The sequence below is a fragment of the Taeniopygia guttata genome, chromosome 25, assembly GCF_048771995.1.
Source record: "Taeniopygia guttata chromosome 25, bTaeGut7.mat, whole genome shotgun sequence".
In the NCBI taxonomy this organism is placed as follows: Eukaryota; Metazoa; Chordata; class Aves; order Passeriformes; family Estrildidae; genus Taeniopygia; species Taeniopygia guttata.
In genome coordinates this window covers 6,024,502-6,051,867 of record NC_133050.1, presented here as the reverse complement: position 1 = coordinate 6,051,867, position 27,366 = coordinate 6,024,502, and the positions used below count along the sequence as shown (strand labels likewise).

The 27,366-nt window shown below is 65.1% G+C and overlaps 4 protein-coding genes across 5 annotated transcripts; 3 read left to right on the top strand and 1 right to left on the bottom strand.

The window, feature by feature from the left end:
- The first annotated feature begins 893 nt into the window (after positions 1-893).
- On the top strand, positions 894-4,648 carry LOC115498471 (lysosomal acid glucosylceramidase-like). Its single transcript, XM_030291587.4, has 10 exons — positions 894-1,017; positions 1,205-1,396; positions 1,471-1,617; positions 1,736-1,869; positions 2,182-2,354; positions 2,444-2,678; positions 3,277-3,498; positions 3,578-3,741; positions 3,818-3,943; positions 4,019-4,648. The coding sequence occupies exons 1-10, from the start codon at positions 945-947 to the stop codon at positions 4,122-4,124; spliced, it is 1,572 nt and encodes a 523-aa protein (XP_030147447.4). The 5' UTR covers positions 894-944; the 3' UTR covers positions 4,125-4,648.
- A 2,085-nt stretch (positions 4,649-6,733) lies between these two features.
- Positions 6,734-10,945, top strand: LOC115498459 (lysosomal acid glucosylceramidase-like). Its single transcript, XM_072918593.1, has 11 exons — positions 6,734-6,805; positions 7,680-7,814; positions 7,940-8,131; positions 8,201-8,347; positions 8,476-8,609; positions 9,296-9,468; positions 9,568-9,805; positions 9,885-10,109; positions 10,199-10,362; positions 10,440-10,565; positions 10,646-10,945. The coding sequence occupies exons 2-11, from the start codon at positions 7,748-7,750 to the stop codon at positions 10,752-10,754; spliced, it is 1,575 nt and encodes a 524-aa protein (XP_072774694.1). The 5' UTR covers positions 6,734-6,805; positions 7,680-7,747; the 3' UTR covers positions 10,755-10,945.
- A 1,277-nt stretch (positions 10,946-12,222) lies between these two features.
- Positions 12,223-18,211, bottom strand: MTX1 (metaxin 1). Of its 2 annotated transcripts, XM_072918397.1 has the most exons (9): positions 17,945-18,083; positions 15,722-15,938; positions 15,567-15,636; positions 14,083-14,162; positions 13,860-13,952; positions 13,413-13,595; positions 13,107-13,183; positions 12,726-12,880; positions 12,223-12,601 (listed from the first exon to the last, which is right to left on the bottom strand). In XM_072918397.1, exons 1-9 carry the CDS (start codon positions 17,986-17,988, stop codon positions 12,375-12,377), a joined length of 1,146 nt encoding a protein of 381 aa, XP_072774498.1. In that variant the 5' UTR covers positions 17,989-18,083; the 3' UTR covers positions 12,223-12,374. The 2 variants fall into 2 exon arrangements, with proteins under 2 accessions (XP_072774498.1, XP_072774499.1); XM_072918398.1 differs by lacking the exons at positions 15,722-15,938; positions 17,945-18,083 and adding an exon at positions 18,176-18,211.
- Positions 18,155-25,144, top strand: THBS3 (thrombospondin 3). Its single transcript, XM_030291481.4, has 23 exons — positions 18,155-18,273; positions 18,915-19,121; positions 19,240-19,496; positions 19,585-19,687; positions 19,906-19,932; positions 20,198-20,280; positions 20,376-20,427; positions 20,507-20,655; positions 20,770-20,910; positions 21,071-21,148; positions 21,230-21,382; positions 21,482-21,592; positions 21,675-21,782; positions 21,988-22,147; positions 22,235-22,353; positions 22,447-22,499; positions 22,626-22,819; positions 22,894-23,072; positions 23,189-23,237; positions 23,378-23,574; positions 23,652-23,824; positions 24,567-24,706; positions 24,845-25,144. The coding sequence occupies exons 1-23, from the start codon at positions 18,195-18,197 to the stop codon at positions 24,901-24,903; spliced, it is 2,871 nt and encodes a 956-aa protein (XP_030147341.4). The 5' UTR covers positions 18,155-18,194; the 3' UTR covers positions 24,904-25,144.
- The last annotated feature ends 2,222 nt before the right edge of the window (positions 25,145-27,366 follow it).

The following is a 27,366-nucleotide window of genomic DNA, read 5'->3' as shown; positions in this document are numbered from 1 at the left end:
GAGGCTGGAGGGTGGCTCCTGGAGGAGCAGGGAGTGGGTTTTGCTGAGCTGGGCTTTGCTCCTGGCATGGTGCTGGGAGAGCAGGGTCCCCTTTGACAGTCTGCTGCCACTGCTGCCACCTTCCCCAGCACGTGCTGAGCTCTGGAGAGTGATGCCAAAGGCTTGGGCAGGGAATGGTAACAGCCCCAGCTCCCTTATGGCCACCCCTGCTGTGTCCTTATGCTGCCCTGAGCTGGGCAGCCACATTCACTGACCTTGCCTGGGTGTCCTGGACCCTCCTGCACGGCCCTGTGGCTCCTGGGTGACACTGGGGACAGCAGGGTGGCGGGCAGGGATAGGTGGGTGTCCTGTTGGAGGTGCCCAGCAGGACAGACAGTGCCCTGAGCCTGCCCTTGGCTCTGCTGGGCTCTCAGGAGCTCATCCACACCCTGCCTGACAAAATAAATGAATCAATTCTTCCTTCAGGGTCTCAGATCTGTCCCTGTGACACCTCCCTGTGCTGGTTGGACTTTTCACCCAGGCCCAGCTGCCAGCACCGTGTCCCTGTCCCCCCCTGGGCATGGTGGCAGAGGGGACCTGGCGCTCCGAGGAGATGCACCGCGGTCCGTGGAGGGCAGGTATGGGCCGGGAGGAGAGCAAGGAGGAGCTGTGGGGGTGGGAGAGGGTGTGCTGCGGATGGGAGGTCTCCTGGAAAGGCGAGGAGGTGGGGAGGCTGCAGCTGCTGAGGAGGAGGAGGGCTGGGCGGCAGCGCAGGTCGGGAGCAGCCGGGGTGAAGGCGGGTGAGGTGCGGGCTCCTGGCAGGGATGGACCTTCCCTAAGCGAGATGAAGGTGGTTGGGTGGGCATGGAGAAGGTGACAGGAGCTCCGTGGCACTGAGGCTGAGGAGATGGGGCTGATCCCTCCATCCCCCTGCTGTGACACTGAGGGTGTCCCCTTGCAGAGCCATGAGGGCTGTGGGCATCCTGAGCTGGCTTCTGCTCCTCCTCCTGCTGCTGCTGCCGGTGGCCCAGGTGACAGGTGAGCACGGGGACATGGCAGGGGTGGCAGCGGGGTTTGGGCACCCTGTGGCAAGGACAGGAGCAGAGCTGGGTGCCCGGGAGGTGCCGGGATGCAGAGCAATGACATCCCCCCGGGGCAGGTGGGGCAGCAGGCAGGGACACATCCCTGCACCACCAGCCACCCCCAACCCTCCCATGCCTCCCAGGTGCCCGACCCTGCATCCCCAAGGATTTTGGGCACGGCTCGGTGGTCTGTGTGTGCAATGCCACGTACTGTGACACGCTGGACCCCCTGGTCCTGCCAGCACCAGGCTCCTACGTCAAGTACGAGAGCAGCAAGGCCGGCAAGCGGCTGGAGCGGAGCGAGGGGAAATTCCAGCACAGTCTGCACAGCCCAGGTAGCCCCAGTGGTGGGTGGCAGTGCCACCAAGTGCCCCCAGGCAGCAGGGACCGAGCTGGGCTCTTCCCACAGGGCTGCTGCTGACCCTCGACATCTCCACGCTGTACCAGCACGTCAAAGGCTTCGGCGGGTCCCTCTCTGATGCTGCTGCCATGAACATCCTGAAGCTGTCCCAGCCAGCCCAGGACAACCTGCTGCGCTCCTACTTCTCCGAGAGCGGTGAGCAGTGAGAGCACGGCGGTGGGAGCGGATCGTGGGGTGTGCCTGTCCCCTCTGCGGGGACATCGTCACCTGGATGCCCACTCCGGTGCCGCTTGATGTTTTTCCTGCTCCTCAGGGATCGAGTACAACCTCGTCCGGGTGCCCATGGCTTGCAGCGACTTCTCCGTGCGCCCCTACAGCTACGATGATGTCCCCAACGACTACGAGCTGAAGCACTTCAGGCTGGTGGACGAGGACGTGAAGATGAAGGTGGGAGGCTGAAGCTCCCCTCTCACGCCGGAGCTCCTGCGTGTGCTGGGACCGCTGATGCTGAGCCCTGCACACCATGGCAGGGTGCACGGGGACAGCCTGTGGGAGCTGGCACCTCCCCCGGGGCACGTCCTGGCACATCCCAGCTGGCAGTAGCAGGGTGAGGAGCCAGGGCACTGTGCCCTGTGCCAGGGGTGTGGTGCTTGCCAGCTGCCAGTCCCCACTGAGGTGCTTTGAGTTCTCCCCTTCTTCCCATGTGGTTTTGGGGAGCTGCAGCTGGAGCTGACCCCGACCCTCTGTCCCCTCCCGCAGATTCCCCTCCTGCGCCGAGCTCTGGCCATGAGCAAGCGGCCGCTGCTGCTGTTTGGCAGCCCCTGGACCGCCCCAGCCTGGATGAAGAGTAACGGGGACGTCCGTGGCAAGGGGACTCTGAAGGGGAAGGCAGGGGACAAGTACCACAAGACCTGGGCCAACTACTTCATCAAGTACCACCTCTGGAACAGGCTGGGATGGATCAGGGAGTAGGGGAGTGGGGCAGCACAGCTGATTCTGCCTCCCCTTTTCTCCACACCAGGTTCCTGGATGAATATGCCAAGCACAACGTGACCTTCTGGGCGGTGACAGCACAGAACGAGCCACTGGCAGGGCTCCTCACACCCCCCCAGGGCCCCACCATCGCCTTCACGGCCGCTCAGCAGCGGGATTTCATCGGCCAGGACCTGGGCCCCGCGCTGGCCCACAGCCCCCACGGCACACGGCTCCTCATGCTCGACGACCAACGCATCCACCTCCCCCACTGGGCCAAAGTGGTGAAGAGCAGCGTCCTTTCCTTCCCTCTGCCCCACTCCCCAGCCCCAGGCTTTAGGGGAAATGGAGCTGGGGCCTCTCCCAGCCCTGGAGAGTGGGAGCAAACCGGGTCTGCCGGAGCGGGAGCCAGAACCGGCTCCTCCCGCAGCAGCAGCTCCGCGTGTGCCCGACGGGAGTGAGGACAGGAGGTGGCACCCACGTCCTGGATGCCCTGGCAGTGCTGCTGGGCACTTTTCTGGGCAGAGTTTTGGCTGGTTTGGTTTCCCCCAACAACCCCAGCCTCAAGCCAGGCAGTCTGCCCCTTCTGTGCCTCCACATCTGCAGGGCTGGACAACCCCAGGGTGGTGTGGAGGGAGGCCCAGGCAGCAGCAGAGCCAGCTGGGGACAAACCTGTGTCCCACCCCCTTAGCACTGCGCCCAGCGAGGTGCCAAAGCCGTGTTGGAGCACCAGATCCATGCTGGGGTGCTGCTCAAAGGGGTGCAGTGCTGCAGGGAAGGGCTGCAGGGTGTGGTGAACAAGAGGTTGGCCCTGAGAGACCACCCAGAGTCCATCCCTGAAGGTTTCAGGCATCGGTGTGAGGCATCTCCTTTGCTCCCCAGGTCCTGGGAAATGCCACCGCTGCCCGTTACGTGGCTGGCCTGGCCGTCCACTGGTACCTGGATGCCATCGTCCCACCTGGCTGCCTGGAGGCCACCCACAAGCTCTTCCCTGACCATTTCCTCCTCTACACGGAGGCCTGCACTGGCTTCTTCATGTTTCGCTTTGCCGTGTCCCTGGGCTGCTGGGAGCGGGGGGATCACTACAGCTACAGCATCCTGACGGTACATCCCCCTCACACCACCCCACACCGCCCACCCAGGCCGGGGGGAGCCCCACTCAGCCCCCTCCCTGCCCCCCCAGGTCATGAACCACTTTGTGTCTGGCTGGACCGACTGGAACCTGGTCCTGGATCTGCAGGGAGGCCCCAACTGGGTCAAGAACTTCGTGGACAGCCCTGTGATCGTGGACGGCGACAAGGACGTTTTCTACAAGCAGCCCATGTTCTACCACCTGGGCCACTTCAGGTGGGTCAGGGGGGCTTGGGTGCTGCCCAAACCCCAGACCAGAGGCAGAACCCATCTCCTGGTCCTCTCCCCACAGCAAATTCATCCCCGAGGGCTCCCGGCGGGTTGGGCTGCGCAGCAGCCGCCGCTGCCTCCTCTGCCAGCTGGAGCACGTGGCCGTCCTTCGCCCCGACGGTGCCCTCGTCCTGGTGGTCCTCAACAGGTCAGCCCAGGCAGGGGGTGGGGATGATGCCCAACCCCATCTGTGCCCACCTGCTCAGCCCCTCTTGCTCCCCAGGTTTGGCCGGGATGTGCCATTTGGGATCCAGGACCCTGCCGTGGGCTTCATTGAGACTGTGGCTCCAGCTCACTCCATCCAGACCTACCTGTGGCGCCAGCAGTGATAGCCAGGGGTGTGCTGGGGGGCTCTGGGGGGCTCTGGGGGGCTCTGGGGGGCTCTGGGGGGCTTTGGGAGGAGGTCAAGCCTTCCTCCAGCATCCCTGAAGGGTGGAAGAATATGCTGACCCATCGCTGGGAGTGCTCCGGGTTCTGCTGCTTCCCATCCTCCCCTCGCTGCCGGTTCTTCCCATCCCCCTGGAAGTTGCCTTTGCACCGTCTCCTGGAGAACACTTCCACACGTGGCCCCCGTGAAGGCTTCGCGTGTGCGGCGGGCGCCAAGTGAAGCCATGACGCTCTCCCTCCGGAATGCGCCGTTCCCGGCAGCGTTTCCTCGGAAATCTCGCTCGGTTTTTCCTCGCCGGGGCCAGGGGTGCCCCGGGGGCTCCGGCCCCCGTGGCCTGCGGGTGGCTCCTTGTTTATCCCTGCAGCTGGAGCCTCTGCTGCTGCCAGCCCTTGATTCGTTCCATATGTGCTGTTGGTTTTCCCCAGCCTACTTTGTAAAAAAAAAAAAAATAATCCCCAAATGTCAGACGCTGTCGGAAAAGCGGAGTAAATGATATCAGTGTCCCCATCCACCAAAGCTTATGGAGAAATTAGGCTGGTGCCACCTCTCCAGGGTGGCCTCTGGACAGAGTCCCCTCTATTCTGGCTGTGGCCAGCACCGGCCGCAGCCCGCAGTGACCTCCCCGTCCTGTTTGCTTTCCCTAAATACCAGTTACAGTATTCCCTGTGCCTTTGGGAACGTTCCCAGCACCTTTGAAGTACAGGAATGAGAAAGCCAGAGCTCTCCTTGGCCAATGCCCCTTGTGTGAGAGCCACGGAACTGCTGAGCTTGGGGAAAATGAAAAAACCCAGCGGTTTTACAGCTGGATTATTGGAGTGTGGTGTGAAGGTGGCACCGGGCTCCGTGCCAGCCCTGTTTGTGGAGCACACCAGCCTGTCCTGTGCTTTTATCCATGTTCCTGAGGAATGCTGGCCCCAACGGCAGCTGGGTTGGGCTGGCTGAGCTTAGAATTATAGAATAGAATCATGGAATCCTTGAGGTTGGAAAAGGCCTCCGAGATCATCGAGCCCAATCGTTCCCCCAGCGCTGCCAAGGCCAGCCCTAAATCACGTCCTCAAATGCTCCATGCATGTCTATTAAATCCCTCCAGGGATGGCAACTCCACTGCTGCCCCAGGCAGCTGATGCCAGGGCTGGGCAGTCCTGTCCATGAAGAAATTTTCTTTAATATTCAACCTAAACCTCTCCTGGGAAATGCCACAGCTCTCCTGATGCAACTTGAGGCCATTTCCTCCTGTCCTGTCCCTTCTCCCTGGGAGGAAACACTGACCCCCACCTGGCTGTCCCCTCCTGTCAGGAGTTGTGCAGAGCCACAAGGTCCCCCCTGAACCTCCTTTTCTCCAGCATGACCCCCCCAACTCCTCCTGGAGCTCCAGACCCTTCCTCAGCTCCATCCCCTTCTCTGGACATGTTCCAGCCCTCATGAATGGCACAGAAGATTTGAGGTGAGACCTCATCAGTGCCCAGGTCCTGCTGCTACCTCGGGAACGTCCCCTTCCCAGGGGACACCGGACCTCTGCTGTGCTGGCATGGTCCCTGGGTGGGGGTCTCCTGCTGGATGTGACACTGAGAGAGGGTCCCTGGGTGGGGGTCTCCTGCTGGATGTGACACTGAGTGAGGGTCCCTGGGTGGGGGTCTCCTGCTGGATGTGACCCTGAGCGAGGGACAGCGGTCCCTGGGTGGGGGTCTCCTGCTGGATGTGACACTGAGAGAGGGACGGTGGTCCCTGGGTGGGGGTCTCCTGATGGATGTTACACTGAGTGAGGGTCCCTGGGTGGGGGTCTCCTGCTGGATGTGACACTGAGCGAGTCACAGTGGTCCCTGGGTGGGGGTCTCTCCCTGGCCACCCTCACCAGTGCCCCAAGGGGACCCCGGGGCAGCTGCCACTCCCCCCGTGCCTCTGCCCGCCTCCTGTTTCTCCTGCAGAGCAGATGCCTGCAATTAGGAAGGATCCCAAATTAGATGGTGTGGAGCCCAGACTTGTTTTGCAGATGATAAACCGCTGCTGCCAGCTCCACCCAGCCCAGCTGCGGCCTGGGGCTCTGGCATGCGGGGCACAGAGGGGGTGAGGGGGTTTGGGTGGGCATTCCCTGCTGTGCCCACCCCAAGATGGGTCTGGAATCCCTTCCATGACCGGCTGCTGCCTCTGCCCGTGCCAGGAAAGGTCCTGGAGTGGCCACAAAAGGGACACAGGTCATGGTGGTGGCAAAGCCAAAGTGCTGCCAAGAGCAGGGACCCGGGGTGGGCACTGCCCTGCCCTGCCCGAGGTGTGCCAGGGACACGGGGCTGCTCCCGTGGGGCTCTTCCCAAGGGGAGCAGGGCATGGCTGGATGTGGGGGGTGATGGAGGCACTTGGGGGGCTGGCAAGCGTCCTCCCCTCCCCAGCTCCCCTCTGGCCACTGGAACAGGTTTCAGGAGAGCTTTGCAAATGCTGCGGTGTGTGGAAAGCTTATTGGAGCCAGGTTGCAAAATCAACCCCAGGCTCCTCTTCAAACACAGAGTCCCATGAGCTGTCCCGTTCCAAACTCACCTTTCCTGCTTCGCCAGACGCGTCCCCTCCCACCAGGCACAGCTGGGACACAGGACCTGCCACAGAGAGCAGCAGGAGCTGGTTTGGCAGCAGGTGAGTCCCCTGGCTCCGAGGTGCCTTCAGAGGGTGGGAATGGGGACAGAGATGGGGATAAGGATGGGTATGGGACAACAGGACAGTGCTGAGGCCGTGCCCTGGCCGAGCTGGGCATCGTTCCCTGGCAGGAGTGGGAGGTCGTGGAGGTGGGACACCTGCCTGGCCCCACTCCACATCCCACGGGAGCTCGGGGAGCAACCAGAGGGCACCATCCCACCCTGGCAGAGGTCCCAGGTGTCCTCAGGCTGGCACCAGGGTCCCGAGGCTTGGAGGGGGCTCCACGGGAAGGACAGGACAGGGTGTGAACACTTGCAGGAACAGGGGAATGTGGGACTCTCCATGCCAGGGGCTTGAGCCCCAAACCACTCTGGCTGGACGAGCCTCAGCTTCCAGGAACATGGGATTGGGAATGTGGAGCTGTTTGCTGCTAGCCAGGGGTCTGGGGGCACTGGGGATGCATGGGGTGATGCAGCACGGCATGGCACGGCATGGCACGGCATGGCACGGCTGCGAGGAGGGAGAAGGAGTGGGAGGGAGTTGATGGGAGTGAACCAAGTTGCTGGTACAGCCAGCGTGGGCAGCTAAGAGCAGCAGCAGCAGCAGCAGGGGTGGCTCACACCTGGGGGATGCCCACACCTGGGGGATGCCCACACCTGGGGGATGCCCACACATGGGGGATGCCCACACATGGGGGGCTGCACCCCCAGGTGGGTCAGACCAGAGCTGTTGGTGGGCTCTGGAGGGGTGGGAGGGTGGGAGGGAAGGTGGTTGCTGGGCTGGAGCAGCGGGCAGAGGGCAGGACAGGCTTGGCCCTGGCAGGGGGATGATGCTGGGGCTCTCCCTGCCCTGTTTCTCTGTCCCTGTGGGTCAGGCTGAGAAGCTCTGGGTGCCGAGACCTCGCCCCACTCCCCGCGTGTCCATCGCTGCAGCAGAGGTGCCATGGGGCCAGGCTGTGCCATTGTCCTGGGCTGGCTCCTGCTGGCACAGGCGGCCCTGCAGGCCACAGGTAGGTGCTGGCACGTGTCCCTGAGCTCTGGAGGGTGGCAGATTTGGGGTCTGTCATGGCTCCAAGGGATGAGCCAGGCTCCTACCACAGCCCTTGCTGCCTACCCACTCTTTCCTCTGCTGCAGGCGGCCGTCCCTGCGATGCCAAGGATTTTGGGCACGGCTCCCTGGTGTGTGCCTGCAGTGCCACGTACTGTGACACGTTGGACCCCCTGGTCCTGCCAGCACCAGGTTCCTACGTCAAATATGAGAGCAGCAAGGCGGGCAAGCGGCTGGAGAGGAGCGAGGGGAAATTCCAGCACAACACCAAGAGCCCAGGTACCACCACGGGCTGTGCGAGGAGGGTCTGTCCCCCACGGCAGCGGTGGTGACACTGTGTCCCCCCAGATTTCCACCTCACCCTGGACACGGCGCAGAGGTACCAGAAGGTGAAGGGCTTTGGTGGCTCCATCACCGACGCGGCCGCCATCAACATCCAGTCGCTGTCCAAGGATGCCCAGAAGCATCTGCTGCGCTCCTACTTCTCCGAGGAAGGTGAGGCCAGGCAGGCAAAGCTGCTGGTGGTAGAGATGGGGTCTGGCTGCTGATTTCTTCTGAGGGGCTGGGGGATTTGGACCCCAAATGCAACTTGAGGATGACCATAACCACCTGCCTGTCCTCAGGCATTGAGTACAACCTGGTGCGTGTGCCCATGGCCAGCACTGACTTCTCTGTCCGCCTGTACACCTACGCCGACGCCGAGGGCGACTTCGAGCTGAGGCACTTCAACCTGACAGAGGAGGACACGCACATGAAGGTGGGTCCTGCAGGGATGGGATGGGATGGGATGGGATGGGATGGGATGGGATGGGATGGGATGGGATGGGATGGGATGGGATGGGATGGGATGGGATGGGATGGGATGGGATGGGATGGGATGGGATGGGATGGGATGGGATGGGATGGGATGGGATGGGATGGGATGGGATGGGATGGCATGGAAGGCACATCCTGCTGATTAGGAGGGAGAAGACTCATCCTTCTACCTGGTGGGGAGAAAGGATGGAACATGATGGGATAAGATGGGATGAAATAGGAAGGGGAAGGAGATCACTTCCAATGGAGAGGGAGAGGACTCATCCATACACCTGAGTGGGATGGGTTGGGTTGGGTTGGGATGGGATGGGATCCATGGGATGGGATGGGATCCATGGGGTGGGATCCATGGGATGGGATCCATGGGATGGGATGGGGTGGGATGGGATCCATGGGGTGGGATGGGATGGGGTGGGGTGGGATCCATGGAATGGGATGGGATCCATGGGGTGGGATGGGATGGGGGGGGTGGGATCCATGGGATGGGATGGGATGGGGTGGGATGGGATGGGATGGGGAAAGGGAGCACCTAACCACTTCTGGGGAGGGAGTTGACACCTCCTGCTGCCTGCACAGCCAGCACTGGGCCAGACCCAGAGATCTCTGTTCCATCCCACTTCTCCCTAGATCCCCATCCTCCAAGCAGCCCAGGCAGTGGCCAAGCGGCCGCTGTCGCTCTATGCCAGCCCTTGGACCTCCCCGGTGTGGATGAAGACGAATGGAGCAATGACAGGGAGGGGGACACTGAAGGGCAGCCCCGGGGACAAATACCACCGGGCCTGGGCCAAGTACTTTATCCGGTGAGGGGCCACGGGAGTGCGGCGTGTGCCGGGGATGCCACACCTGGAGCTGGGGCTGGCACAGGTGTGACAGGTGTGTCACCTCCTACCCCACACCAGCTTCCTGGATGAATACGCCAAGCACAACCTGACCTTCTGGGCAGTGACAGCAGGGAACGAGCCCACGGCTGGGGAGATCATCTTCTACCCCTTCCAGTGCCTGGGCTTCTCCCCTGAGCACCAGCGGGATTTCATCGCCCAGGACCTGGGCCCGGCGCTGGCCAACAGCTCCCACCACCACGTCCAGCTCATCATCCTGGACGACCAGAGGGTGATGCTGCCCTACTGGGCCGAGGTGGTGAGTGCCCCTAGCAGCTCTCCTGGTCTCGCAGCAGATCTCCCAGCCCTGGGCATTGGTGACCCTTTTCTCCTGCTAGGTTCTCAAAGACCCTGTGGCTGCCAGTTACATCAGCGGCATCGGCATCCACTGGTACCTGGATTTTCTGGCACCCATCGACCTGACGCTGTCCATCACCCATCACCTCTTCCCAGACTATTTCCTCCTCTCCACTGAGGCCTCTGCAGGCTCCTACTTCTGGGAGCCTAGGGTGGTCCTGGGTGGCTGGGACCGTGGGAGCAAGTACAGCCACAGCATTCTGTCGGTAGGGCCTGGTGGGAGCTGTGGCCACATTTACAACACACTGGCCACCCTGGCCCTGCCTGTGGCTCAGTGCCACCCCCTTCTCCACAGAACCTCAACAACTACGTGACAGGCTGGACCGACTGGAACCTGGCCCTGGACATGGAGGGAGGCCCCAACTGGAGCAAGAACTACGTGGACAGCCCCGTCATTGTGGACAGCAGCAAGGATGTCTTCTACAAGCAGCCCATGTTCTACCACCTTGGGCATTTCAGGTGTGTCAGGGCCACGGGCTGCTGGCTGCAGGTGCCACGTCCTAAGTGCCACACTCTGACCCTGCTTGTCCCCACAGCAAGTTCATCCCCGAGGGCTCCCAGCGTGTGGGACTGGCCGTGTCCAAGAAGTGCCACCGCTGTGACCTGGAGCACTCGGCTTTCCTGCGCCCCGATGGTGCTGTTGTCCTGGTGGTCCTGAACCGGTGAGTGGCTCCGTTGTGCTCCCTGGTGAAAGGCCCCCACTGCCCCACTGAGCCCCCATCCCCTCTCGCTTCCCGCACAGCTCTGCCATGGACGTGTCCTTTGGGATCTCTGACCCGCACGTCGGCTTCATCGAGGCCGTGGCTCCCAGCGACTCCATCCAGACGTTCCTCTGGCAGCAGCCAGCCTAGCCTGGCAGAGCAGTGAGGTGCCAGCACCAGGAACACGGTGCTGGTGGCAGCTTGGAGAGGTGACTCCAACGGGGTCGGGGCTGCAGCACAGCCCCTGCAGCCCCCTGTGCCCCAGGGGACCTGTTTGACCCCAGGGCTGCAACGCCTGTGCTTTTCTAGATATTTCATTAAATAAACAGGTTTTCTACAAACTTTCCTGAACCCCTGACCTCCCCTTGGTGCCAGCTCAGTGGGCAGGACTATGCCAGGGGCCAGAGGAGGCGGATTTGAGGCCCTGTGGGTCCCATCCCTCTTGTGCCGAGGTTCTTGAGGCATCCCACAGGGTTGGGGATGCAGGGGGTGTCACCCTAAGGGGGTGGCATCGCTCTGCTGTGCATCCCCAGGCAGGGAAAGGCCCAAAGCTGCAGTCAGGACACGCAGCCGGGATTTAGAGCAGATCTCTGGCGTCAGCAGCTCCAGCTTCTCCCTGGCCAGAGCAGCCACCAGCCCCTCCAGCTAATGGGAAGCGGGAGCGTGGGGCACATAGTTCCTGAGTGACGTTAGAGGGGAGCGTGTTGGGGGTTGGGGGTTTGCACTGAGTCATTCCCCTCCCAGTGGGGCCCCTCGAACTGGGCCAGTATGGGGGAGGCTCTGCAGCTGGCCCAGCACCCTGGCTCTGCTCCAGCCCGGCGTGGGGGCCCCTGGCCACTGCACCGGGTGGGGGGCACATGTCCAGGAGCGCAGCCTGGAGCAGCAGCAGCAGGGCTGGGGATGCTGCTGGCGGTGGCAGCCGGCGGCCAAACAAGCGAGGGCTGTGTGCCAGCCTGGCCCCACGCCGCCTTTCCATCCGTGCACTCCTAAACCGGCAAGGGCATCACAGCCAACACCGGCAGCAGCCCCGGGGGACCGTGGGGGCTGCCCCCGAGCCCGTGGAGAGCCCGGGTGATGCGCTGGAGCTCGCTGTGCCAGCTGCAGCTCGCTGTGCCAGCTGCTGGAACTCACTGTGCCAGCTGCAGGAGCTCCCCAGCGCTGGCAGGCGTGCTGGAATGCAAACATCTGTCAGCGCCGGAGGGATCCCGGCTGCTGGAGCGGGGCTCCGGTCCCGCTGGCAGCGGGGAGCGCTCCCGGGCTGGGGACGTGTCCTGACGAGCAGCCCTGGCTGCCCTTGGCTCTGCTTTCGTGTCGGGACTGCCGGGCTGGCAGCGGCGTGGAGAGGAGGTGCCAGCCCTGCAGAGCTGCTGTCGGTGCTGCCTGCGGGGTTGCAAGGTGGGAATGATGCTGGGGAGATGTGGGGCTTGGCTGGAAGCTACTGGAGAAGGGACAGGGGACACCACTCAGATGATTTTAGGTCCTCACTTCGGGACCCCAGCAAGACCCGAGGCTGCAGTGAGGGGCAGAGCACACTGGTGCCTGCTGGAAAACTCCAGTCTGGGCAACTGGGGGAACTGGGAATGGCCTTGAGGGTGCTGGGAGTACGAGAGGGCGCAGGTGGAACGAGGGAGGTTTATTGGTGTGGCAGGGACGCTCCCACGGAGCTGTGGTTCCTGGTGGGACATGGAGCGGAGCAGTGCTGCTGCCACGCTCCCAGGGTAAAAACAGTCAGTTCCAGGAGCTGTGGAGGAACAGCCACGCAGATCTTCCTCACTCCTCCTCCTCTTCCTCCTCCTCCTCCAGGGTGATGGGCTGCCGGCCGGCCGGCCCCACGCTGCCGCGCTGGATGGAGACGATGCCGCTGAGGAAGGCGTAGCCCAGCATGGCCACCAGCCCCACCAGCACTGACAGCAGCTGCTTGCGCCGTTTGTGGGGGTCCTCCTCTGCCTCGCTGCCATCTGTGCCTGCAGCCCGAGGGACACCGGTCAGGGGGTCACCTGGAGGGGCAGAGCAAGGACGTGGGTGGGAAGGGTGACCCTGAGACTGAGCCTCACCTGGGGATGCACCTGAGGGGCACAGGTCACCCCAAACCCGCAGGGTGAGGCGGGGGATGGCTCTCACCTCCGTCCCAGGGGAAGTAAAGGCTGAGGATAGAGGTGCAGTAGTTGCACAGGTTCTGCAGGGACTTGAGGTGCTGCTGCAGCTTCCCGTTGGGCAGCTTTGCCTTCAGGAGCGGCGCCAGGCGGCTGAACACTAAGGCGTCGAGGGAGGCCGGCCTGGGGCACAGAGAGCCGTGCCTGGGTCACTGTCCCCACCCAAAGCCACCCAGACCCACCAGGCACCCCAGGGGACCCCACGAGGCTCCCCCTCCTCACCCTGTCCCCTGTGAGCCTGTTCCACCCCCAAAGCAGCTGCAGCTCCCCTGCAGACCACAGGGCCTCAGCCCTGCTGGGGTGTGGGTGGCTCTCAGGCCCCTTTCCTTCTCGCCCTCTGGCCACTTACGAGTCTCCAAAGAAAAACTTCTGGGAGCCGAGGCGCTGGGAGAGGAGTGTCAGGCATTCCCGAGCTTCCCGGTAGAGCTGCAGGAGGAGGACAGAAGGTTGTCACCTGCCCAGGTATCCCCCCAGTGCTCAGGGGAGCAGGAGGAAGGAACCCAAACCCCACTTGGGTTTTTTTCAGAGCCAATCTTAAAGGTGCAAAACTTATTTCTGGGCTAAACAGACAAATGGGGATACGAGCATCAGGACAGCCTCACAGGGATTCCTGGACAGTGCTGAAGACACACTGTGCCCAGACCCCATATCTCACCTCCTTCTCCAGCTTCTCCTCATCCTCCATGTAGTCATCCCCCCAGATGAGCTGCAGCCGCTCCAGGTGCCGCTTGTGCATGGCGTTGGGCAGGAAGAAGTTGAGGGGGAAGGGGATGGTTTCCGCGTACCACTTCCTCGTGTGCTCCACGTAGTTCTTGGCGTCCACCCAGAAGGTGTGGATCTGTGGTGGAGAACAATCCACAGCCTGGCCACCCCCTGGCAGGGCTGCTGGCACACCAGAGCCCCTGCCTGGCACAGCCACCCTGGAGACCATCAGGGGCTACAGGAGCATTGGGGACAAGGGCAGAGCCCAGCCTGGGCTGCACAACCCACTGGTGCCACCCCCCAAATCCCCATCCCAGGATGGTGCTGCTGGCAGTGCTCTGCTGGCAGCTGGGCACACACTGGCACAGCTCCCCATCCCTGCAGCCCCCCTGAGCCTCACCAGCACTGGCAGCAGCTTCTCCTCCAGCAGGGACACGAAGGCCAGCGTGTCCGCACTCTGCGTGGCCGACAGGTCGTAGTCAGCGTTGTACTTCTGCAGAGCAAACGCCGCTTTGATGCCATGGGATGCCCCAAATCCCACCCGTGGGTGACACAGCAGAGTCCCCTCCTCCTCAAGGGGCTCCTGCAGCGCAGGGCAGGGGGTGCCCCAAGCCCCCCTGTACCTGTTTCCTGAGGTGTGTGATGATCTGCTGAGGTTTGGAGATGATGCCCTCGTCCCGTGTCCTCAGCGCGGGCAGGTGACCTGTGGGCAGGGGGAGTGAGTGGGGGCTGCAGGGGTGCAGGGGGCTGCAATGGGGTGTGGACCCCCATGCCTGGATGAGGGGCACGAGGCAGTGCAGGGGTGTGAGGTGAGGTGCAGGGGAGGGGGTAGAAACTGTGATGGGAAATGGGGAATGCACTGAGATGAGAGGGGGAGTGGGGATGGGGGATGGACAGGGGGGTGCAATGGGACACGGGATGTGGCACGAGGGTGCAACAGGACAAGAGGGGGTGTGATGGGACAGGGACGGTGATGAGAAGATGGGGTTGGGATGGGATAGAGGGGAGTGAAGTGGCGAGGGGATACGTGACAAGGGGGTACAATAAGATGAGAGGGGGGCAGTCAGGGACATGAGGGGTGCTATGGGGTGGGGAGGGTGCGATGGGGCAAGGGGTGTGATGAGATGGTAACGGGGGTAATAGCAAAGGGGTTGTGATGAGGTGGGGGTAACGGGACAGGGGGTGTGATGAGGTGGGGGTAACAGGACACGGGGTGTGATGAGGTGGGGGTAACAGGACAGGGGGTGTGATGAGGTGGTGTTAACGGGACAGGGGGTGTGATGAGGTGGGGGTAACGGGACAGGGGGTGTGATGAGATGGTGTTAACGGGACAGGGGGTGTGATGAGGTGGTGGTAACGGGACAGGGGGTGTAATGAGGTGGGGGTAACAGGACAGGGGGTGTGATGAGGTGGTAATGGTGGTAACAGAACGGGGGTGTGATGAGGTGGGGGTAACGGGACAGGGGGTGTGATGAGGTGGGGGTAACGGGACAGGGGGTGTGATGAGGTGGTAATGGTGGTAACAGAACGGGGGTGTGATGAGATGGTGGTAACAGGACAGGGGGTGTGATGAGGTGGTGGTAACGGGACGGGGTGTGATGAGGTGGTGGTAACGGGACAGGGTGTGATGAGATGGTAACGGGGGTAACGGGACAGGGGGTGTGATGAGATGGTGGTAACGGGACAGGGGGTGTGACGAGATGGTAACAGGGGTAAGGGGACAGGGGGGTGTGATGAGATGGTAACGGTGGTAATAGCAAAGGGGGTGTGATGAGATGGTGGTAACGGGGGTAAGGGGACAGGGGGTGTGATGAGATGGGGGTAATGGGACAGGGGGTGTGATGAGGTACAGGGGGACGCACTGGGGTAGAATGGTGCCACGTGGGGACGAGAGACCACAGGGCAAGAGAGGTGCAGTGGGATAAGAGGGTGCAATAGGACAGGGGATCCAGCGGTGAGGGATAAGATGGGCTGGGAGGCTGTAATGGGGTGTAGGGGGTAACACGTGGAGGGTGCAGTAGCGGGAAATGGGGACAACGGGACCACGGCGCTACCATGGGGAGGGGGTTCCCGGTGGTGGTGCCGGTATCCTCGGCGGGGCCCTTACCGGAGGGGCTCCTCCAGGGGCTGGTGACCCGGTGCACCTTCAGCGGCGCCCCCGTGAACCGCGCGTAGGTCTGCGGGAGGGACGGAGGGAGGGATAGAGCGGGGCTCTGCCCCGGGACCCCGGCCCGGCCCCGCCGCCCGCGCCCCGCCGCTCACCAGCACCGCCAGGCAGTCGGGGTCCACCGAGGGCAGCCCCCAGCCCCCTGCCCAGCAGAACAGCTCCATGGGCGCCGCCATCTTCCGCCGACCCGGAACCGGACGGGCGGCGCCGCCCGCCCCCGCCGCGGGGCGGCACCGAGCGGGGGTCCCCGGGATGGAGCGGAGCCCGGCGGTGGCGGCGGTCTGCACGGGGTGCTTGGGGCAGAACCGAGTCCTGTCCCGCACGGCTTAGCTCAGCTCGGCTCCGCACTGCCCGGCCCCGCACCGCACAGCCCGTCCGTGCCCCGCACCGTGTTCACAGTCCCGCATCTCTCTGCCTTCCCCCGCACCGCACAGCCCGTCCGTGTCCCGCATCTCTCTGCATCTCCCCGCACGGCACAGCCCGTCCGTGCCCCGCACCGCACAGCCCGTCCGTGCCCCGCACCGTGTTCACAGCCCCGCATCTCTCTGCATCGCCCCGCACCGCTCAGCCCGTCCGTGCCCCGCACCGTGTTCACAGCCCCGCATCTCTCTGCATCGCTCCGCACCGCTCTGCCCTGCCGTGCCCCGCATCTCTCTGCCTTCCCCCGCACAGCTCAGCCCGTCCGTGTCCCGCATCTCTCTGCCTTCCCCCGCATCGCTCAGCCCTGCCGTGCCCCGCACCGTGCTTGTCCCGCATCTCTCTGCCTTCCTCCTCACCGCACAGCCCGTCCGTGTCCCGCATCTCTCTGCCTTCCCCCGCACAGCTCAGCCCTGCCGTGCCCCGCACCGTGCTTGTCCCGCATCTCTCTGCCTTCCCCCGCACAGCCCTGCCGTGCCCCGCACCGTGTTCACAGCCCCGCATCTCTCTGCATCGCCCCGCACCGTGCTTGTCCCGCATCTCTCTGCATCGCCCCGCACCGTGCTTGTCCCGCATCTCTCTGCCTTCCCCCGCACAGCTCAGCCCTGCCGTGCCCCGCACCGTGCTTGTCCCGCATCTCTCTGCCTTCCCCCGCACAGCTCAGCCCGTCCGTGCCCCGCACCGGGCTTGTCCCGCATCTCTCTGCCGTGCCCCGCACCGTGCTTGTCCCGCATCTCTCTGCCTTCCCCCGCACCGTGCTTGTCCCGCATCTCTCTGCCGTGCCCCGCATCGTGCTTGTCCCGCATCTCTCTGCCTTCCCCCGCACCGTGCTTGTCCCGCATCTCTCTGCCGTGCCCCGCACCGTGCTTGTCCCGCATCTCTCTGCCTTCCCCCGCACCGCACAGCTCAGCCCGTCCGTGCCCCGCATCTCTCTGCCTTCCCCCGCACTGCTCAGCCCTGCCGTGCCCCGCACCATGCTTGTCCCGCATCTCTCTGCATCGCCCCGCACCGTGCTTGTCCCGCATCTCTCTGCATCTCCCCCGCACGGCTCAGCCCGTCCGTGCCCCGCACCGTGTTCACAGTCCCGCATCTCTCTGTCGTGCCCCGCACCGTGCTCACAGCCCCGCATCTCTCTGCATCGCCCCGCACCGCACAGCCCGTCCGTGCCCCGCACCGTGCTTGTCCCGCATCTCTCTGCCTTTCCCCGCACCGCACAGCCCTGCTGTGCCCCGCACCGTGCTTGTCCCGCATCTCTCTGCCTTCCCCCGCACAGCTCAGCCCTGCTCGGCCCCGCACCGTGCTCACAGCCCTGCCGTGCCCCGCATCTCTCTGCCTTCCCCCGCACCGCTCAGCTCCACACCGCCCAGTCCAGCTTAGCCCCGCACCTCCCCGCACGGCCCCACATCGCCTCGCACGGCTCAGCTCCATCCTGCTCGCGCTTCTCGGCCCCGCACCGTGCTCGCCGTGCCCCGCATCTCCCCGCGTGGGCCCACCCTGCTCGGCCCCGCACCCCCCGCACTCTCCACGAACAGCAGCCGGGCCGGGATCCCGCTGGCAGCGGCGGAAGGAAAACGCCCCGTGTGCGGCTCCATCGTTACGCGGGACCGCTGGCGCGGAGCCGCACCGGGGGCGCGGGGCTGGGGCAGCCCCGGGGCCGGGCTCGGCCCGTTGTTATGGCACCGGGGGAAACAGCTGTAAACACGGCCGGGACGCCGCCTTGGCCGGAGCTCCGCGGGAGCGGCTCGGCGGCCCGAGCATCCCCCGGCGGTACGGAGCGGCCCCGGGGCTCTGCCGGTCCGTGGGGCACCCCCGAACCGCGGCCGGTTCTGCTTTACCGGGCCGGGATTTTCCGGCGCTGTTGGGGCGATCCCAGCAACCCCCCTCCCCCCACCCCGCCTGACCTCCCGGTGAACCGGCGCTGTGAACGGGGGCTGTCCCGGGGCATCCCCGAAACCCCGGGCCCAGCGCGCCGCACCGGCACGGTGCCCCGCTCCGGGGCCGGAGCCGCGGTCGGTAGCCCGCCGGTGTCCCCGGGATGCGCCCGGTGATTGACGGCTCTTTGTTTCCTCCTCGCCGGCCCCGCCGGCCCCTCCCCCGTGCGCCACCCCGCCCCGCCGCGCTCCGCTCCGCACCGGCGGCACCGGCGGCACCATGGGGGCACCGGGGAGCCCCGCGCTGCTGGCGCTGCTCCTGCTGGCCGCCGCCGCCGCGGCGCGTCAGGAGCTGCAAGGTACCGGAGGGGCTCGGGGCGGCGGTGGGGCGGCCCCGAAGGGCTGCGGGACGGGCGGCACTCGGGGGTCGGCGGCGGCAGACCCCGTCCCACGGCGGCTGACAGCGGCTCTGCGAGCCCCGGGGCAGCGGGGACGCCGCGGCGCTCGGTGGCCGCCGGTCCGATGCTGGCTCGGGGCCGCGGGGGCTGACCCCGGTGCCGCAGCCCCTCTCGGTCTGCCCGGTGCGTCTGCACGGAACAACCCGTTCGGCTGTCCGCGCTCTCCGCTGCGCGCCCCGAGCCGGTGCCGGGACTCCGACAGTCCCTCCGGGATCTCCCGGTGCGGAGACGCCCCTTACCGGGGCTGGCCCGCGGAACGGAATGCAGGGAAGCCCCAAGAGCGGGGCGGGCTCCAGGCCGGGACTCTGCCGGTCCCGCCGGTGCGGGGGCTCCGCGGGTCCCGCTCGGAGGAGCGGCCGGTCCTGGAGCGCCATCGCGCGGGGGCGGCCCCGGAGCCCCCGGGGCTTCCCTGGTCCCCCCAGAACCCGGCGGTCCTGGGACACCCCCAGCCCACCCCCGCTCTGACAGCACCGGGCATCCCCCGCTGTCACCGGAGCTGCGGCTGCCGGTGCAGCGGCGACGCCGGTGCTTGTGTCCCGCAGTTATCGACCTGCTGCTGGTGAGCGAGGCTCGGCAGATGGCCAGCGTGGCCCACAAGATCCGCATGGAGCTTCTGACTGTCAACGACGTGTACCTCCTGTCCACCTTCCGCCTGCCCCCCAAGCAGGGCGGGACCCTCTTCGGCCTCTACTCCAAGAAGGACAACACCCGGTGGCTGGAGGTGTCTGTCGTGGGGAAGATTAACAAAGGTGGGTGGGGATGGACTCGGAGAGGGACGGGACTGAGTTCCCGCAGTGGGCACACACCGGTGCCAGGGTGATGCCAGTGCTGGGGGTGAGCTGACGTCCCCTTCCCGCTGCCCTGCAGTCCTGGTGAGGTACCTGCGGGAGGACAACAAGGTGCACTCGGTCAACCTGCAGCACGCGCAGGTGGCGGACGGGCAGAGCCACTCTGTCATCGTGCGCCTGAGCGGGCTGCGAAGGGACACGCTGAGCGTGGAGCTCTACGTGGACTGCAAGCAGATGGACTCCAGCGTGGGGCTGCCCGAGCTCTCCGAGATCCCCCTGGCCGAGGTGGAGTCCATCGAGGTGCGCACGGGGCTGAAGGCCTACCAGAGGATGCAGGTGAGTGCCAGGGGGATTGAGAGCCCCGATGCACCCTCGGGGATGGGCAGAGCCCCCCACGCTGACTGCATCTCCCCACGCACATCAGGGGTTTGTGGAGTCCATGAAGCTGATCCTGGGAGGGTCCATGAGCCGTGTAGGGGCCCTGAGTGAGTGCCCTTTCCAAGGAGATGAGTCCATTCACAGTGCAGGTAATGGTTTGGGGGTTTTTGGGGTCATGTGTGTGGGCTGTGGCACAGGGAGGTGGGGGTGACAGCACAGAGGGATGTTCTGGTCTCTCCTGGACCAGTGTCCCCACACAGGTGGGAACTGCAGTGCTGCATGTGTGCTGAGCAGGAGTGACCATGTGAGGTGATGCTGCTGGGGTGTGACAGCAGCATTTGGTAATGTCTCATCTCTCTCCTTGCAGTGACAAGCGTGCTGGCCTCCATCCTGGGTAAGTCCCTGCTCTGCTTCCCTGGTTGCCTGGCACGAGGCGTTTGGGGCTCCACAGAGGCAGCAATCCCTGCACAGCCCGTCCCAGTGCCCATGTGGGATCAGAGGCTGTGGGGTGTGCTACAGGAGAAGGGGTTCTGTGTCAGCACAGGCTGTCAGGTGCCTCATCCTCCTAGCTCGGTGCCAATGGGCAGAGCAGTCCTGACCCACAGCCCCGGGAGACTTTGTCTGTGCTGGGATTGACCTTTCCTTTCTGCTGCTGGCAGGTGAGCAGACCAAGGCACTGGTCACGCAGCTGACCCTCTTCAACCAGGTCCTGACCGACTTGAGGGAAGACATTAGGGACCAGGTGGGGTTGAGGGGGCACTGAGACTCCCTGGGCTGGATTTTCCTGGAGCACAGCACCAGCACAGTCCTGATGCTCCATGCTCTGCTGCCTTGCAGGTGAAGGAGATGTCTCTGATCCGCAACACCATCATGGAGTGCCAGGTCTGCGGTGAGTGCTGGCGAGGCTCTGCTCCCACTTTTGGGGGGGCAAAGGGCCACCTTGTCTCATCTGCCTCTTCTCTCCTCAGGTTTCCACGAGCACCGCTCCCGCTGCAACCCCAATCCCTGCTTCAGCGGCGTGGACTGCATGGAGACCTACGAGTACCCTGGGTACCGCTGCGGGCCCTGCCCGCCGGGGCTGGAGGGCAACGGCACACACTGCGCTGACATCGAGGAGGTGGGCACGGTCTGGGGGGCATCAGCAGAGGGTGATTCCTCTGGGAAGGCTCTAGAACAGCCTGGGGCAGCAGAAGATGCCCAAGGATGAATTGTGTGTCTCCTGATGTTGCAGTGTGCCCATGCCAACCCCTGTTTCCCTGGCTCCAAGTGCATCAACACGGCCCCCGGGTTCCGCTGCGAGCCCTGCCCCCGTGGCTATCGAGGCAACACCGTCTCTGGCGTGGGGGTGGACTATGCCAAGGCCAGCAAGCAGGTGAGTGCGGTGCCAGGGGGTTTGGCCAGGTCCCTGTGGCATCTCTGGAGCGCAGGACAGCGTGGAAAATGCGGTGCCTGCGAAGGAGGACGGCTTCCTGGGGGCAGGAATGGGCAGAGCACTCCACCCTGGGTGAGCATTTCTCCCCCACTGCTCACAGGTTTGCACAGATATCGACGAATGCAACGATGGGAACAATGGGGGCTGCGACCCCAACTCCATCTGCACCAACACGCTGGTGAGCAGCGCTGTCCCGCTCCTCCCTCGCTCCCGGGGCCGCTCAGCTCCCCTCATCCCACCCCTGCCCTCTCTCCCCCAGGGCTCCTACAAGTGTGGGCCCTGCAAGTCGGGTTTTGTGGGCAACCAAACGTCCGGCTGCATCCCTCAGAGGTCCTGCAGCACTCCCACCTCCAACCCCTGTGACATCAACGGCTTCTGCCTCTTTGAGAGGAACGGCGAGATCTCCTGCGCAGTGAGCAGGGGACAGGGACAGGAGGAGGGTGGGGGGTACAGCATGGCAGCGTTGGTCCTGCCAGGGCCTTTTCCAGCCCCTGATCTCTTCTTTATTCAGTGCAACGTGGGCTGGGCTGGCAATGGCAATGTGTGTGGGCCAGACACAGACCTGGATGGGTACCCGGACGAGCCCCTGCCCTGCATCGACAACAACAAGCACTGCAAGCAGGTGGGATCCTGCAGGGGGGCACAGCAGGGCTCTGCTCCACACCTCATCTCCTCCCTGTCCCTAATTCTGGCTGTGCCTGCAGGACAACTGCCGCCTGACGCCCAATTCCGGGCAGGAGGACGCTGACAACGACGGCATTGGGGACCAATGTGATGACGATGCTGATGGTGATGGTGTCAAGAATGTGGAGGTGGCTGTGCTGGTTGAGGTGGTTCTAGGAGGGTTTCTTGTTTTGGCTCTGCTCTGAGTCCCTCAAGATGCTTCTCCTGAGGAGCAGCAGGTTTGGGAATGGTCTCAAGGTGCTGGAGATGCCTTTCTGCCCTGATCACCGTGGGACTGTGGCCTCTTGTCTGCCCACCACTGCAGCGCCAACATCCCCATCCTCTTCTCCACAGGACAACTGCCGGCTCTTCCCCAACAAGGACCAACAGAACTCGGACACTGACTCCTTCGGGGACGCCTGTGACAACTGCCCCAACGTGCCCAACAACGACCAGCGGGACACGGACAGCAACGGCGAGGGGGACGCTTGTGACAATGACATCGATGGGGACGGTGAGCTGCTCTTGAGCTGGCCTGGCCGTGCCAGGGGGGTGTCTCAGCAGGGTGGAGGAGGGCATCCACTCAGCACTATCCTTGCAGGGATACCCAACATGCTGGATAACTGCCCCAAGGTGCCCAACCCTCTGCAGACCGATCGGGATGAGGACGGTGTTGGGGATGCCTGTGACAGTTGCCCTGAAATGAGCAACCCCACTCAGGTATGGCTGGGGCCAGGCTGGGCCTGGGATGATTGGGGCCTCCCCCTCCTCGCCCCAGGATGTCCACTGAACTCGGGTTCTGCTCTCCTCCAGACAGATATGGACAGTGACCTGGTAGGAGACATCTGTGACACCAATGAGGACAGGTGGGGATAGTGGGGTGACCTCCCAGTTGTGTCCCGGGGGGCAGAACTGGGCTCCTGGGGCCTGTTGGGTGGGACAATGGGGTCTTTGGGGAGATCCCCAGTTTTGTCATTGCTCTGACCTCGCAGTGATGGGGATGGGCATCAGGACACCAAGGACAACTGCGCTGAGATCCCCAACAGCTCCCAGCTGGACTCGGACAACGACGGGCTGGGGGATGACTGTGACAATGACGATGACAACGATGGCATCCCGGACTACGTGGCGCCTGGCCCAGACAACTGCCGCCTCATCCCCAATCCCAACCAGAAAGACTCAGACGGTGAGCATGGGGTGGGCAGAGGGGGGCAGACCTGCGTGGGCTCAGCCCAGCCCTGACCGCCCACGTGTCCCCAGGGAATGGCGTGGGTGATGTCTGCGAGGAGGACTTCGACAACGACACGGTGGTGGACCAGCTGGACGTGTGCCCCGAGAGCGCCGAGGTGACGCTGACCGACTTCCGCGCCTACCAGACCGTCATCCTGGACCCCGAGGGGGACGCCCAGATCGACCCCAACTGGGTGGTGCTGAACCAGGTGTGGGTGCTGCGCCCCGTGTTTCTGGGGGCTGCTGTGCTGCAGAGTGGGAGCTGAGGGGATTTGGAGGTTCCCAGGGGTGCTGGGGTGCTCCTCACCCAGCTGTTCTCCCACAGGGCATGGAGATCGTGCAGACCATGAACAGTGACCCGGGTTTGGCTGTGGGTAAGATGTGTTCACCCACCCACAGGCTCTGGGGGCAGCCCCCTCTACTCCCACCTTGCCCCACAGATGAGGGATGAAGGGTGGGTGGGTTGGGAGTCCTGTGGGGAGAGAGGGCTCCCCGCAGCTTTTCCTGCCTGTAGGTTACACAGCCTTCAACGGGGTGGACTTTGAGGGCACCTTCCACGTCAACACCATCACCGACGACGACTACGCCGGCTTCATCTTCAGCTACCAGGACAGCGCCAGCTTCTACGTGGTGATGTGGAAGCAGACGGAGCAGACATACTGGCAAGCCACTCCCTTCCGTGCTGTGGCTGAGCCAGGGCTGCAGCTCAAGGTGGGTGGTGGTCCCACCCACGGGTTGGGTCAGACCCCCCTGTTCTGCTCCCCCCTGAAGCCCCCACGCACCTTCAGGCAGTGAAATCCTCGACGGGCCCCGGGGAGCACCTGCGCAATGCGCTGTGGCACACGGGCCACACGCCCGACCACGTCCGCCTGCTCTGGAAGGACCCCAGGAACGTGGGCTGGAGGGACAAGACGTCCTACCGCTGGCAGCTGGCACACAGGCCCCAGGTGGGCTACATCAGGTAAGCAAGGGGGGCATGGGGGCACCCATGGTGCACCCCCAGTGGGACCACACCGGTGGGGGGGTGATCGGTGGGGAGAAACCAAGCTTAGAGTGAACCGGCCCTTATGATGACCTGCCCTGCAGAACCACCTCAGGGGTAGGAGGATGTCCATGAGGAGGCCCTGTGCCTCCCGGGACCACCCTAGCGAGGGGATACCGGCCCTGCGGGGGATGCAGCCCGGTGGGACCACCGCAGTGTGGGGGTACCGGCCGTGGGAAGCATCCAGCCCGGTGGGACCACCGCGGTGCGAAGATTTCGGCCCTGGGGACCGCAGCCGCGTTTCTCCTTTAAGGCTCCCGCCGCGGCGGGGGTGGGGGGGGGCTCCGCCGCCGGGCCCTCCGCCCCCCGGGCCCCCGGGGCCATTGTCCCGTCGCTATGGCGATTCCGCCGGCGCCTTTCACATGCAAAGCGCCCGACAAAGGCGGCGGGGCCGGGCCGGGGGCGGCGCGGGGGGCTTCAGCCCGGCCACGGCGGGGGGCCCCGGCCCGAGGATCCAACCGGTCCGGTGCCCCCGGCCCGAGGATCCAACCGGTCCGGTGCCCCCGGCCCGAGGATCCCGCAGGGTGCGCCGGTTTCAGCCCGGTGCTACCGTCCCCCGGTCGGTACTGGTCGTGGGGGGGCCCCGATGGCGTCTCAGTAGGATCCCGATGTTTGCCCCGGTGGGGTCCCGGTGAGGGCCCGCTGACCCCGTTCCCCGCAGGGTCCGTCTGTACGAGGGCCCGCAGCTGGTGGCGGACTCCGGTGTGATCATCGACACCACGATGCGCGGGGGCCGGCTGGGGGTCTTCTGCTTCTCCCAGGAGAACATCATCTGGTCCAACCTGCAGTACCGCTGCAACGGTGAGCAGGGCCCCCCCGGGACCCCCGCACCGGCCCGGTGGTCGGCCGAGCATCCCCTCGCTCGCCCCTGCGGCGGGCTCGGTCCTGGGCCGGGGGTTTTACCGGGGCTCCTGACGCCCCCCGCGCTGCTCCCCACAGACACGATCCCCGCCGACTTCGAGCCCTTCCGCCGGTTCCTGCTGGAGGGACGCGAGTGACCGCGCCCGCCACGGGCCTCCCCCGCCAGCGGCACCGGTGGCGCTCCGCGCTCCCGCCACCGGCGGCACCCGGGGGCGCACCGGGCCCCGCCGCTCCTCCCGGCCGGGCCCCGTTCCCGGCCTCCCGCGGACTTTGCACTGCCAGTACCGGGGCCCCGCAGTGCCGGGGCTCCCGCCACGCCTGCCCCGGGCGCTCCGGTCCTTGCCCCACGCCTGGCCATAAAGTTTTGAGTGTTTTCTACCCTGCGCGCCCGGTCCCTGGGGGGTTCCCGCCGGCCCGGGAGGGCGGTGGGTCCCCCCCGGTGCTCTCGGTTCCGTCCCGCGCCGTCCTCCCGGTGGTCGCGGGGTTGGGTCAGCGCCCGGCCGGTCCCACCGGCGCAGCCCGCGGCGGCGGGAGGCCGGGACGAGTGCAATATTGGTGGGCGAGAGCACAACACTGCACCGCATCCCGGCCCTCCCGCCGCCCCGGAGGGAGCGGAGCCGCCGCCGCCGCCGCCCGGGCCGCTCCGTGGGAACTGCGCGGCGCTCACCGCGGCTCGGCGGCAGGCACCGGTCGCCACGGCGACGGCTGTCCCGGCAACGCGGCGGAATGTGCCCCCACCCCCCCATCCCGCCCGCCCCGGAGAGCGCGGCCCCGGCACCGGCCCGGCCCCCCCGCCCCGCGGCGGCGGCGGCGACAATGGGCGCGGCGGCACCGGGCCCCTCTTAAAAGGGCAACGCGGGGTTGCCCTCCGGTGTTGGGACCGGGACCGGGGCCGGGGCCTGTGCCCGTTCCCGGCCCGAGGCCGCGGCGGGAGCGCAACCGGCTCTCCCCGGGAGTACCGGGACAGGTGAAATCACCGCTGGCTACCGAGCGCCTCCTCCCGCGGGGAACCGCGGTTCCCGTTCCTGTTCCGGTCCTTCTTCTGCTCCCTCTCCGATCCCGGTCCAGTACCGTTCCCGACCCCTCTCCCGCTCCCGTTTCGCTCCAGTATCGGTCTCACTCCCGCTCTGCATTACTGCAGTCGGTTCCCGATTCTGCTCCGGTCTCTTTCCAGCAGCGGTTCCGCTCTCTCTCCGGTCCCAGTCGCTGTCACGCTCCTGGTCTCACTCCAGTAGAGGTCCCGGTCCCGGTTCTGGTCCCGGTTCTGGTCCCGGTCCCGGTGCGCGGCGGGAGTGTCGTGCGGGGCTGTGCCCGCCAGGGGGCGCCGCAGGTTCGGGGCCACCGGGCCGGGCCGGGCGGGGACGGGGCGAGTCGGGACCACCGGGCACGGACGGGCTGGACACGGGGAAAACCGGGAACGGACAGGCTGGACACAGGGATTTACCGGGCACGGACAGCTGGACACGGGGAAAACCGGGCACGGACAGGCTGGACACAGGGATTTACCGGGCACGGACAGGCTGGACATAGGGATTTACCGGGCACGGACAGGCTGGACACGGGGATTTACCGGGCACGGACAGGGTGGACACAGGGGAACCCACCAGACATGGACAGGGTGGGCACATGGAACCCACTGGGCATGAAAAGGGTGGACACACAGGACATGGACATGGACAGGGTGGGCACACAGGACATGGACATGGACAGGGTGGGCACATGGAACCCACTGGGCATGGACAGGGTGGGCACACGGACCCACCAGACATGGACAGGGTGAGCACACAGGACATGGACATGGACAGGGTGGGCACATGGAACCCACCAGACATGGACAGGGTGGACACATGGAACCCACTGGTCACGGACAGGGTGGACACCCCACTGGGCATGGACAGGGTGGGCACATGGAACTCACTTGACATGGACAGGGTGGGCACATGGAACCCACTGGGCATGGACAGGGTAGGCACATGGAACCCCTGAGGTGGTGGGCACACAGGACCCACCAGACATGGACAGGGTGGGCACACAGGACATGGACATGGACAGGGTGGGCACATGGAACCCACCAGACATGGACAGGGTGGGCACACAGGACCCACCAGACATTGCCAGGGTGGGCACACAGGACATGGATATGGACAGGGTGGGCACATGGAACCCACTTGACATGGACAGGGTGGACACATGGAACCCCTGAGGTGGTGGGCACACAGGACCTACCAGACATGGACAGGGTGAGCACACAGGACATGGACATGGACAGGGTGGGCACATGGAACCCACTGGGCACGGACAGGGTGGGCTAATGGCCCTCTCTCCCAGGGCTGGTGGGTGACAGCAGTTGCTGGGACCCCCTCAACCCCCCCCCACAGTGTGTCCCCCGTGGTGTCTGCAGGAGGAAAACTCATCCCTCACTTTGGGGGCACGGGGAAGCTCAGAGGAAAGCCCCCAGAGCTGAGCAGGGTGGGGGGTTCTGGCTGGAGCAGAGGGCAGCAGGGCACAGCAGCAGTGCCCGGGCAGAGCCATTCCCTGGTGAGGCCTTTTGGCAAGGAGATGTTTGCCCGGAGCTGCTGCCTGCACGTGGCCTGGCTCGC

What these genes read in the sequence shown, in the direction of transcription:
- LOC115498471 (XM_030291587.4), top strand. Translation starts at nt 945, where the DNA reads ATGAGGGCTGTGGGCATCCTGAGCTGGCTTCTGCTCCTCCTCCTGCTG. An exon ending in GCCGGTGGCCCAGGTGACAG is followed by an intron (nt 1,018 to 1,204) that starts GTGAGCACGGGG and finishes CATGCCTCCCAG; the next exon opens with GTGCCCGACCCTGCATCCCC. An exon ending in GCACAGTCTGCACAGCCCAG is followed by an intron (nt 1,397 to 1,470) that starts GTAGCCCCAGTG and finishes CTCTTCCCACAG; the next exon opens with GGCTGCTGCTGACCCTCGAC.
- LOC115498459 (XM_072918593.1), top strand. Translation starts at nt 7,748, where the DNA reads ATGGGGCCAGGCTGTGCCATTGTCCTGGGCTGGCTCCTGCTGGCACAG. An exon ending in TGCCCTACTGGGCCGAGGTG is followed by an intron (nt 9,806 to 9,884) that starts GTGAGTGCCCCT and finishes TTCTCCTGCTAG; the next exon opens with GTTCTCAAAGACCCTGTGGC. An exon ending in ACAGCCACAGCATTCTGTCG is followed by an intron (nt 10,110 to 10,198) that starts GTAGGGCCTGGT and finishes CCTTCTCCACAG; the next exon opens with AACCTCAACAACTACGTGAC.
- THBS3 (XM_030291481.4), top strand. Translation starts at nt 18,195, where the DNA reads ATGGGGGCACCGGGGAGCCCCGCGCTGCTGGCGCTGCTCCTGCTGGCC. An exon ending in GGCGCGTCAGGAGCTGCAAG is followed by an intron (nt 18,274 to 18,914) that starts GTACCGGAGGGG and finishes TGTGTCCCGCAG; the next exon opens with TTATCGACCTGCTGCTGGTG. An exon ending in TGACCCGGGTTTGGCTGTGG is followed by an intron (nt 23,238 to 23,377) that starts GTAAGATGTGTT and finishes TCCTGCCTGTAG; the next exon opens with GTTACACAGCCTTCAACGGG.
- MTX1 (XM_072918397.1), bottom strand. Translation starts at nt 17,988, where the DNA reads ATGCCCCGGGACAGCCCCCGTTCACAGCGCCGGTTCACCGGGAG. An exon ending in TCACACACCTCAGGAAACAG is followed by an intron (nt 13,953 to 14,082) that starts GTACAGGGGGGC and finishes TTTGCTCTGCAG; the next exon opens with AAGTACAACGCTGACTACGA. An exon ending in AGGAGAAGCTGGAGAAGGAG is followed by an intron (nt 13,184 to 13,412) that starts GTGAGATATGGG and finishes CTCCTCCTGCAG; the next exon opens with CTCTACCGGGAAGCTCGGGA.